Source organism: Parambassis ranga, chromosome 24 (genome assembly GCF_900634625.1).
Source record: "Parambassis ranga chromosome 24, fParRan2.1, whole genome shotgun sequence".
In the NCBI taxonomy this organism is placed as follows: Eukaryota; Metazoa; Chordata; class Actinopteri; family Ambassidae; genus Parambassis; species Parambassis ranga.
The window spans coordinates 8,429,821-8,442,158 of NC_041043.1; the positions used below are offsets into that span (position 1 = coordinate 8,429,821).

Here is a 12,338-nt window from a genome sequence, read left to right on the forward strand (position 1 = left end):
AATCTTTGATAAGTTGGTAAGCACTTTACTTTGGGGCACGAAGGGTTATTATGAACAATAACTGTTTATCTGACTTTACAAATGCCCTTTTATTCTCCATGTCAAACAGACAACCTGTGCTGCCCACACTGATGGATCTGTTCCTCTGGTTTGTACTTTTTTATAATCATAATCATAATTCTCCAGCCTGATCCTTTGTGTATGATTCTTGCATATGGAAAGGTCTTGTTGTTTGTGATCCACTGCTGCGTTGTTTATGTGCACCATACTGCGACATAGAAATATGTTGAAGTGCTGTCTGCCTTAAAAGCAGAGCGTTGCAACACTTTTCACTGAGGACGCCATGGGAGTCAGGAAACTCAGAGTAGAACACATACTTGTTAAGTGGAGGCCCACAGTAAGGTCACACTTGCACACCCCCATGTTTTATGTGTTTTTTTTTTCATTTTATTTTTTTAGTTTTAGTTTCATTTAGATCAATTCAAGAAATTTGACCTGTCTTTCTGAGAGTTAGATTACAAAATGGACCCATCTTCCATTTGAACATTGGGCAGAACTAGCACCTATTTAGCTTAGCTTAAGACTAAGACATGCTTTGACCAAGGTCTCAGGTTTTGTAAAGAATAAAAGCCATTTATATATCCCATGCAGTATTTCAGTATTAAAACTGTCAGCTTAAAGTCGTCATCTCACTCTCAGACTTGCCTGGATCTCTCATTAAACCCACACAGGTTTCATCTGTGCCATCTCCACAAATATGGCCGTCAGGGTTTTTCACCATGTTGCCATCAAGCTTTGATTCTTCAGCATGTAAAGAGGAACCTAAGGTTTGTTTCTTGAGGCGGAAGAGCTTGTGCCCAGAGGTGCGCTGGAAGATGAAATATATAAATGGATTGTACACGGTGGAGCTCTTTGCAAAGAGGCAGGGTAACAGGGAGACAAATGGTGCCATGCGACCCTGCTCCCGTGTGTGAAACATGCTCCAGAAGCTAACCACCACGTAGGGGGTCCAGGCTATGAGAAAGCCTGAACTGATCATCACAGCCATCTGAAAACAAGAAGAGCAGACGATCAGGAGAGAGCAATCATGGTGAACTACAGGTTATTTGATTGTACTAACTGCCACATTTGATTGAGTAGTGGGGAAATATACACTTTTTAGACATGCATGACATCAGAATGTTGTCTTGATTAACGGCTGCAAGGTGCCTATTTGTTTGAATACTGTTCTGTATATCTGTGGATGCTCTCATTCATCCAGGTCATAGACATTTCCAAGAGTTTAAATCGAGGCAACTGGACTCAAGGATTGTTTTTTGAAGACGTTTTGCCACTCCCCCAAGTGGCTTCTTCAGTTCTGCTACTTTTCTGGTTGGGAATCTGAGTTTTATGTGTTCAGGACCTCTGTGGGTGGATCTTGCAGGAGCTCACATGACTAAGATCCCTATAGTTGGTTGGCATAAACAAAAGTGCCTTTTTACGATTGGACAATAAAACAGGGTAAGGGGAAAACATTTCTAACAATAAACATATTTTTCAAGGAAAACCAGTCACCATTTACAGCTATTATCTGAACGAGTCCCCATGCCCACAAACACGTAGAGATGCAGCTGGAGGAATATACACAGACGTTCTGTTTTCAAGGACTGAAATATTGATTTCATGCTACAATTGACTGGTGAGGACAGGCTGAGACATAATTCATGCCTACCTCAATCAGTGCATAAACACAGAGCATGGATGCATGAAGCACAGGTCACACACTCCATCACACACTTGATAACCACACACTAAATAGTGCTAGCTCTTTTTGACATGATAATTGTTCTGTTCTCATGAGAGGTATCACTCGTTATCTGGTGTCCTTCTATCTTATCTACAATGGAGTGTTCTTCAGTAGCACAGTGGAATTCTTCAAACCACTCTGTGTTGGTATGGAGTATAGAAGAATGATGCAAAAAGGAGGCCAATGTAAATGTGAGAAGCTTTTCTGTCATGCGCTCAGTGGAGCAGCGCAGTGAATCAGCATTCATGTGAAAGATTATCCAGGATTTTCCATAAATATTTGCAGGTTTATTCTTACACTACATGATCTGTAGTGGTGTTAAACCTTTATCTGGATTTTTTTATGCTGTTATTTTTTAATTATTTCTTCTACTCCTAACTTGTCTTTCTTTTAAACATTGTACACAGGCCACTGTGTGTGTCTTGAATTCATTTTGCTACCGAAGCCAGTCAGGTTCTAACAACACTGTCTGTACTGTGTGCCAAAAGTGACAGGTTTATTTCATGTTCCGATTATGTTCTAATTTCTTTCAGTATATGTATCAGTCTCCGTTCTGGATTAAAGAGAGTAAATACAACTCTGATCATCTCATACTTACAAGAGTTATTTTCTTTTCGATATTTCCGTAATGAAAATCGCTGCTCTGGATGGACCGGTAGGCCCTGTGCAGCTTCCAGGCAATACCAAAGTAGGTGAAGAGGATGACCAGACAGGGAAGGAATGTGCAGAGGACAGACATGATCATGATGAAGGTGGCGTGGTTTACAGACTCCCCATAACCGGTCCAGTCTATGGAGCAGGCGAGTCCGAACGGCTCCGGCCCGTAGCTGCCCCAGCCAAGCAGAGGAAACAAGGCCCACAGGCCGGCATACAGCCAGATCCCACCGATCACAATATTGATGGTTCGTCTCTCGAACTGGATGCCTGTGCACAAACAGGTTTTAAACTTTAAAGTGGCTCAGTTGTCATTTATATAGGCACTCTATTGCTATGTGGTTATTGCACTGTAAAGTGAGGAGAACCACATAAGAAATGAACCCTTCCATGAAGGCCTAGTTCCTTCTTGCAGCATGTGGTTGTGCTTGAATAATTTCATATTATGAAAAATTATTCAGCAGTGGTGCCTGACTGCATTATATGGAGAATACTATAGATCAGCATGAATATAACTGTAATTTCATAGTCAGCTTGGAATCAAAAGGGCTGACAATATGCAGCTCCATCATTTCAAGGATGCAAGGCTGCTGCTTAGTTGGTCTTATATAGGTCTCTTGGGCACTGAGCACAAAAAAAGACGCTAGCATGAAATCACCTTAAGTCATGATGCAGAGTTTTGCTCATTTTCTTGTCACAGTATTACAGAGTTTATGATATAATTGGCAATGCATAATAATTGGCAATTACATCATACATAATTGCGCTCTACTAAATGCTAATGATCAGAAATTAATCCTATTTCACAATGCAGACCTGAACTCATCAGAAAAGGAAAAACCTAAATTTAACATAATAAAAAATAGCAGAGCATCATTTTGGTCATTACAAATATTAAACAAAAAATCATTCTTAATATCTAAACATTTCATCTCTATATATCTGAATTAAATGGAGCCCTCCTACTTTGGCAATTCTTTAATGCATAAGAATAAATGAAAATCTGCATAAATATCAGTTATAGAACAATTCACATCCATTATTCAGCAGACCATACATCCTGTGTGTATGCCTTGATTAGGACCCTATTAAAACCTACCTCCAGACAAAAATGAGGGCCTCTGTGGACGAGAGATGAAAGAAGACAGCACCCCAAAAAGTGAGTCATGCTCTGTTATTTTCACTCATACCAATCAATTATTTATGGCCATAAAGATCACTCGAAAAGACTTCTACTTATGACTCATATGGTTGATGATTTTAATTTGATTAAATTGATTACTTATTTAAAATAATGATCCCTTTATGCCAACAGCATTCATTAACTACATTGATCTCAGTTGAGATTACAGTACCTCTCTTGGGTGGACTTCCTGTGACCAAGTACCTGACCAACCCCATCACAGCCAGAGTCACGATGCTTGTTATGCTGAAAATCATGCCCATCAGTCCGTAGTAGAGGCACGAGGTGTCGCCTCCGAGCCAGGCATGGTTGAAAGCTGAACTGATGGACAGCGGGTACATGCTGATGGCCATGCCGATGTCTGTGATAGCTAAGTTTACTGTCAGGAGCTCGGGGGCTTTGAGCAGGGCCAGACGACGGGCTGCACTGACCAGGACGGCTGCATTCCCAATGATAGATAGGATAGCTGCGGGAAATGACAAGAAAGGGATGGAGATGACATAAAAGTAAACAGATAAGAGATTCTCTCTGAGGAAGACAGAATTATCGGTATTATAGTATTATCAGGCAACCGTGGTCACAAGTAGCTCTGTAGGTTTCAAGTTGGTGTGAAAACCCTCTGATTGCTGGCGACCACTGAGGAGAGAATCCTCACAAATTAATAATTATTTTAACCATTTGTATCCTGAAATTCTCCACTTTAATCTGTGTCCAAGTCAAGAACACATAAAACACAATCATGAGTCCACTTCTGGTTTTTGTTTGTCACAGACATTGAGGATAAGTGGATGTGGTCTGATCTAGTACCTTCAGACCAGATTTATTGCATGTGAAGGCATATAAGGCAGGGATGTAGACCGTTTCTGCTCCTCTAACTCTCTTTATGTGAGTCTTCACAGTCCTTTTGCTCTGAGCCACTTTTCCAATACATGATCCCTCCTGGTAAAATGAATCATTCTTGCTTGACCTCAGATGCTGTGGGATTTGTGCCTCCCTTAGGCCTACTGACTGGATGTTTTTACACCATGCTTGGTTAACTTAAGGCTCAAAAATAATGCGTAGAGAGGCTGCCTGCTGGAGAGATACTGAGAGAGTGTGGCTAATCTTAGAAAAAAAGTTGACACTTCACGCAGCTATATCTGTATGCTAACATTTTTTCCAATTCCAATTCTGCAATCAGCACCTCCAATCTCCAGCTCTACTCCTCTTTACCTCGACAAGTGTTCACTGCAGGCAGCTCTTCCTTGATGTCATGTTGGTTGATTTAAGCTGCGAGCACTGGAGAAACCAAATCAATTCATTACTGTTCTGTATATATAAAGTTATACCAGTGAATTATGAGTTAGCACATCACTGCAAATTGTCTTTTACCACAGTGCAACAAAACACTGGTCACAGAGTGAGCCTCATAAAGCATTAGACCAAAATTACTGCTCATGTCTTTCCCATTGCAGTCATTAAGTGTTGTGTTCAAGGTTCAATGTTCTTCACGTGATATCTCTCCGCTGCATATGGAAATTTGATCAACTGAAAAACACCATATTATGCTGGCATGCATTTTATTTTCAAAAGTCCTTTTATGCTGTGAAAAAGCTTTTAAGTGTTTGTCCCTCAATTGAATCTGACCTACAGGAATAACCTTCATCCGAGCAATCTGCATCCATACCAGCATTCTGTTCATGTAAAGCTTCAAAACTGTAATGGACTGCAATACTCATCTCTGTTGTAAACATCCATTGAGAATTTTGAATAGAGTTCTCGTTGTTGCAGTAAACTCCACCTCACTGAGGTTTAGAATGTTATGTCAGTTACTTTTTGTTGTTTATGATGCTGCTTTTTGAAGCAATTCCAGAAAACGTAAGCATCTGCTGGTTTATAAGGCTGTAATTTTGCCATTTATTGTTTTTTTTCAAACTAAAAAACAAATGTATATTATATGTCAGGCAAAAACACTGACATTTGGTTGCTAAAGCGTTGCTCTGGCATAGTGATGAGATGTCTTAAGGTTTCTTTGTCTGTTGCTTTTAAATCCCTTTTAAAGACATTCTTTTATATGTGTGCTTTTAGTAGTTTTTAGGTTTGAACTATGCCCGATTTTTATTGATCCATTGTTTAGTGTTTTATCTTGTTTTCATTGTTTTATTTTTCTGTGTATTTTATGAAATGTGAAGCGCTTTGTTTGTAAAAGTGCTATACAAATAAAGTTTATTATTATTGTTATTATTATTATTGGCACAGGTATGAATCAGAATCAGACGTCTTCATTGCCATTCATATAATGAAATTAATAGCAGCACAAGGTGTGTTGTTTCTCCAGCACAACAACTGTCTCTGAGTCTGCATTAAGAGTAAAAAGGTATCCAGGGAGTGTAGGGTCCCTAATGATGTTTTTAGCTTTGAAAGGGTTAACATCACCTTGCAAGGTCTTCCAGTGTGAAGCAGACAGCCATAAATATTTCTTTCAGCCGTCTTTATTGGTCTCTGCAGTGCTATTTTGTCTGCAGCAGAGCAAACCTTCACACCACTGTGATGCAGTATCTGAGTAGATGTGCTCAATGTTCACCAGGCAAAAAGCCACCAGCAGCTTCCCTGAGAAAGTGAAGTCATTGTTGTGCTCTCTTGATGATGCCTTTGGTGTTAGATGACCAGGAGAGGTCATCAGAAATGTTGATGCCCAGGAATTGATTTGTTTCCACCCATTTACTATCATACAAGTACAGCCCTAATATCTGACAGCATCCCTCTTAAGGATGACACACTTTTAATGGAACCACAATGCTTCTGTTAGCTATCTACCAATCTACCAATTAACATTTTTGGTTTCATGCAATTCTCTAAGCAATTTTCAATGTGGAAGCTCAGAAAAATAATGACTCTCTCTATGGAAAAATCCGATTGCAAAAACTGGTTGGACTGTTTTAGTGAGGAATAATGAGAGACATGTCATGTAGGTGCCTTCACACCAGGAGAGTCAGGATCGATCCTATCTCAAGGAATCAATCATAAAGTGTGTCAGGTGTTAAATCCAGGGGCTGACTGACACTGACTTAAGGTGTAAAACGTATTTAATTATTGGGAAGACAAACGGTACTAAATTACATATGGACACACACAACTTACACAGGAGGCAGATGTATACTCCATTTGACAGTATGAATATGTATTATAGTTTATGTTTATGTTGTAGGTACTTGAAAATCAATTCCAGCAGAAGTGGAGCTGCATTTGTTTTGGTGTAGCAAAAGCTGGCGGTCACATTTGTGCCATGATATGAAATATATAATCCTTTATTTAAATGTAACTGGCATGAATTTACATCTCTGTGCAAAGACAGGCGTTAGTGACGAAAAAAGTCATTTTAGTTTAATGAAATGACTCCTTACATATAGACTGTGAGAAGAGGCTGTTGACACTTCACCCAGCTATATCTGTATGCTAACATTTTTTCCAATTCCAATTCTGCAATCAGCACCTCCAATCTCCAGCTCTACTCCTCTTTCCCTCGACAAGTGTTCACTGCAGGCAGCTCTCCCTTGATGTCATGTTGGTTGATTTAAGCTGCCAGCACTGGAGAAATCAAATGTTATCATTACTGTTCTGTAGATATAAAGGTATACCAGTGAACCAGTTTACAGTTAGCACATCACTGCAAATTGTCTTTTACCACAGTGCAACAAAACACTGGTCACAGAGTGAGCCTCATAAAGCATTAGACCAAAATTACTGCTCATGTCTTTCCCATTGCAGTCATTAAGTGTTGTGTTCAAGGTTCAATGTGCTTCAAAACTGTAATGGACTGCAATACTCATCTCTGTTGTAAACATCCATTGAGAATTTTGAAAAGAATTCTCGTTGTTGCCGTAAACTCCACCTCACTGAGGTTTAGAATGTTATGTCAGTTACTTTTTGTTGTTTATGACAAAAAGCTTTTTGAAGCAATTCCAGAAAACGTAAGAATCTGCTGGTTTATAAGGCTGTAATTTTGCCATTTATTGTTTTTTTTTTCAAACTAAAAAACAAATGTATATTATATGTCAGGCAAAAACACTGACATTTGCTTGCTAAAGCGTTGCTCTGGCATAGTGATGAGATGTCTTAAGGTTTCTTTGTCCGTTGCTTTTAAATCCCTTTTAAAGACATTCTTTTATATGTGTGCTTTTAGTAGTTTTTAGGTTTGAACTGTGCCAGATTTTTATTGATCGATTGTTTAGTGTTTTATCTTGTTTTTATTGTTTTATTTTTCTGTGTATTTTATGAAATGTGAAGCGCTTTGTTTGTAAAAGTGCTATACAAATAAAGTTTATTATTATTGTTATTATTATTATTGGCACAGGTATGAATCAGAATCAGACGTCTTCATTGCCATTCATATAATGAAATTAATAGCAGCACAAGGTGTGTTGTTTCTCCAGCACAACAACTGTCTCTGAGTCTGCATTAAGAGTAAAAAGGTATCCAGGGAGTGTAGGGTCCCTAATGATGTTTTTAGCTTTGAAAGGGTTAACATCACCTTGCAAGGTCTTCCAGTGTGAAGCAGACAGCCATAAATATTTCTTTCAGCCGTCTTTATTGGTCTCTGCAGTGCTATTTTGTCTGCAGCAGAGCAAACCTTCACACCACTGTGATGCAGTATCTGAGTAGATGTGCTCAATGTTCACCAGGCAAAAAGCCACCAGCAGCTTCCCTGAGAAAGTGAAGTCATTGTTGTGCTCTCTTGATGATGCCTTTGGTGTTAGATGACCAGGAGAGGTCATCAGAAATGTTGATGCCCAGGAATTGATTTGTTTCCACCCATTTACTATCATACAAGTACAGTCCTAATATCTGACAGCATCCCTCTTAAGGATGACACACTTATAATGGAACCACAATGCTTCTGTTAGCTATCTACCAATCTACCAATTAACATTTTTGGTTTCATGCAATTCTCTAAGCAATTTTCAATGTGGAAGCTCAGAAAAATAATGACTCTCTCTATGGAAAAATCCGATTGCAAAAACTGGTTGGACTGTTTTAGTGAGGAATAATGAGAGACATGTCATGTAGGTGCCTTCACACCAGGAGAGTCAGGATCGATCCTATCTCAAGGAATCAATCATAAAGTGTGTCAGGTGTTAAATCCAGGGGCTGACTGACACTGACTTAAGGTGTAAAACGTATTTAATTACTGGGAAGACAAACGGTACTAAATTACATATGGACACACACAACTTACACAGGAGGCAGATGTATACTCCATTTGACAGTATGAATATGTATTATAGTTTATGTTTATGTTGTAGGTACTTGAAAATCAATTCCAGCATAAGTGGAGCTGCATTTGTTTTAGTGTAGCAAAAGCTGGCGGTCACATTTGTGCCATGATATGAAATACATAATCCTTTATTTAAATGTAACTGGCATGAATTTACATCTCTGTGCAAAGACAGGCGTTAGTGACGAAAAAAGTCATTTTAGTTTAATGAAATGACTCCTTACATATAGACTGTGAGAAGAGACTGTGAATCACACAGCAAAAAAATAATAAACATTTGCACTGATGAAATGTTGTTTTAATACCTTTGCATGTGTAATGATTATTTAAGTAACTAAAGGGGCTGTTTCAATAATTATTTTTATTGCAAAGCAATCAAACACGCACCAACCTCCTGTTGCTATGGAAACACACATTTTATGCTGTTTTTAGTATTTGACTTTAACTCGCATTATAATGACAGATTTGATGGAGCTTTGTTCTTTAAAATATATGATAATAAATAAATAAATAAATAAATAAATAAATAAATAAATAAATAAATAAATACAGTAGCGTTCATGGTACCCCAGTGTTTTTGTTGTACCCGATGTGTCCAGTAGGGGGCGGTCATTGTATTTACCTGCACAGAGACGCGCAGCTTCTTCTCTTTAGCCAATTAGCTAACAGAACTTCGAAAAACGAGAGCTAGTGCAAGAAGACACGACCTGAGCAAGTAGGTAAGTGTGCGAACCTCACTTATACGTTTACTATGTTTAATTGATAAGTATACAATTTGACAAATGTTTGTTTTTAGAACCTAAACTTGTGTAGTTTTTTAGCCTGTATAGTGTCGAGCACCTGCTAGCTAAATGCAGTTGATATCGTCTCTGCACAAGACGGATGAACTATATGGGCCAGTTAGCTGCATATCTGTTAGCTGTTAGTTTAGTGCTTATTATTATCTTCATTTGTATTGGTGATACGGAAAGCAAGAGACGTTTTTACGTTTTTATTTTGCTTTGTAAAGTATATTGGACATATTAGCACAAAAACTGTATACAGTTAAGTTTATACCTTTCTGTCTGTGCTTCAGTTGAAATGGAATAGACACACATATCTACATTAGTATACTTGTGCAAGTGGTCTACAGCCAATTTAAAGGATGTAATGAACGGACCTAAGGGCTGGGTGCAGCTGGTAAATATGCCGAGGATGTAATACCTTTGGCTGGTTTGCAACAGAGACAGTTAATTGTCATTGTAAATGTGAAGTGGGACCATGAAGGTTGGGGCCAACCAGTGGTGAAGGAAGTACTGAAGCTTGGTACCTAAGTAAAAGTAGAAGTGCTACATCAACAATCCTACTTTAATGAAAGTCTTAAAGTATTAGGAAAAGTACTCACATAGTGAATTGTCTCAGTATCTAGGTGGTGCCATTTTGATAAAGAATGCAGATATAGCTCCTGGTAATACTTCTACCTCTACAGATGTCACTACTAGTAAGTCCCAGCCCGTGTCTAGTCTGCTGCTGAACACGAGCTCTGCTATCACTGGAGCTAATAGAAGAGACACAATCCATATTTTTGTGCAGATTTGAGGCAACGTTTTGGCAAAACTGTATTCACAAGCTGCCACCTGTTGTGAGTGTGATTTGGTCTGTGGTTGGCTCTTTAACGGTCATCTGATCTCTATAAGTTATTTCACGTAAATCAATGACATTAGAAACTTCATTTAAATGTAATCAAAGATATTGATATATACTACTTGTTTAGTCTCATCAATGTTGTTTATTAAATTGATATTTTTCTGTTGATTCATGTAAGTATTGACATGGTGCAGATTTTTTTTTAAAGTAATGACCAAGTGATCGGTTGAATAGTGGACACAGTTTCATTGTTTCCTTGTTTTACCTTTTAGTTTTTAGTTGGGTCTGTGTTCCTTCCACTAACACAGGGAGGTGGGGTTTATAATGTATATTCAGAAGGTTTTATTCAATGAATTAAATGAATGAAAATGACCTGGATGACTGAGAATCTTCATCAACATTTATAAGTTATACTGCAGCCAGCCACCAGGGGGCAGTCAAGATGTTGTGGCCTCGCTTTTGTGGAGCTGCCTTTTAATGTCAGAAACCTGAGTGACTTCTATATGTTAATCCTGGTTTTTATTGAAGTGTACCATCAGCTCAAGCATATTCATGTTTCTCAGGAATGGTTAGAGGGCTTATTGTTTCTGAAATGATATTTTAATACTACAAAACAGAAGATTTCTAGATATCATCACTACTTGAAAATGTACTTGGTGGATACTTAATTATTCTTTTACACACAGCCACTGCATTGTTTTTTTTAGCATGATGTAGATAAATGTAAACAAAAGCCAGACTTTGCTCAAGTAGGCATATATATCTAAGGGAATAAGGTGCAAACGTCTGTTTTTAAGTGGTGAATAGCCTGTTGTTGTACAGTGAAGTACTTACAAATCAAAAGTCAATAAGACAGTGTAGCTAAAAATGTCCTGTTAGACTTGACTCATCACTTTAAATTTACTTTAATACTGTATTCCTGTAGTGCTCATAAGAATGACTATTGGCAGACTTTGTCAGTAAATCTGAATTTTGATTGTGTCTCTTGACCTTTAGCAAAGAATCCCTTAGAGGCTTTATAAAGTATTTCTTATGAATTATGCATTTTTTAATATCAATATGCAATCTTATAATATTAACATTAGGTAAAATATTTCGATTTTATCTTCAATAAATGAGAAAAAAGTACTTACCGATTATCACCAGGTAGATCCCTGCCCAAAAATCCACAGTAGGTGACAGTTTTGATGTGTATTTATCATCCATGTTTGTCCTGCCAGTCTAAAGCACATAGATGACTTCCTAATATGTTCTCAGGTGTGTTTCCAGATGTACCAGACGACAGAGCATATTGTTTTCAGTTGTTTCTGTCAGCCTGCTCAATCCAGCTGTGCAGCGCAGCATCTGACACTTAATGCACAGGCATGAAATCTGCCTCTTGGACAATTTACCGTACACTACACAATGGCACAAATAATCGACAGACCCTCCCTCCACCCTGCCTTACACACAAGCCACTCAAATACAGACACTGTACTCTACCACACACACACACACACACACACACACACACACACGCATGCACACACACACACACACTTTGCATGGTCTATCTTTGTGAGGACATTCATTATTATAATGCATTCCCTTGCCCTAACCTTGTCCATTACTTCAACTACAAACCTGTCCCTGAACCTACCAAAATGGATTCTAATGAGAACTGAGTATTAAACTCCTATTATACCTTATTATATTTACTCACACACCTGTATATGTATAAAGCCAGAGATATGAGGTGTCAAAATTTGTTACTATATATAAAAGCAACAGATTGACAAAAATAGCTTGACAGCAGCTTTATTGTAGATTATCCTTTCCCCCAAAGATTGTATGGA

The 12,338-nt window shown here is 38.3% G+C and overlaps 1 protein-coding gene across 1 annotated transcript; it reads right to left on the bottom strand.

Annotated features, from left to right (window-relative positions):
- Positions 1-670: 670 nt before the first annotated feature.
- On the bottom strand, positions 671-11,709 carry opn8a (opsin 8, group member a). Its single transcript, XM_028397913.1, has 4 exons — positions 11,637-11,709; positions 3,796-4,089; positions 2,385-2,710; positions 671-1,048 (listed from the first exon to the last, which is right to left on the bottom strand). The coding sequence occupies exons 1-4, from the start codon at positions 11,707-11,709 to the stop codon at positions 671-673; spliced, it is 1,071 nt and encodes a 356-aa protein (XP_028253714.1).
- Between the last annotated feature and the right edge of the window lie 629 nt (positions 11,710-12,338).

Coding starts and splice junctions, on each gene's coding strand:
- opn8a (XM_028397913.1), bottom strand. CDS start 11,709: ATGGATGATAAATACACATCAAAACTGTCACCTACTGTGGATTTTTGG. Junction 2,711..3,795: donor AGGAAGTCCACCCAAGAGAG/GTACTGTAATCT, acceptor GTTTGTGCACAG/GCATCCAGTTCGAGAGACGA. Junction 1,049..2,384: donor TCGAAAAGAAAATAACTCTT/GTAAGTATGAGA, acceptor TCTTGTTTTCAG/ATGGCTGTGATGATCAGTTC.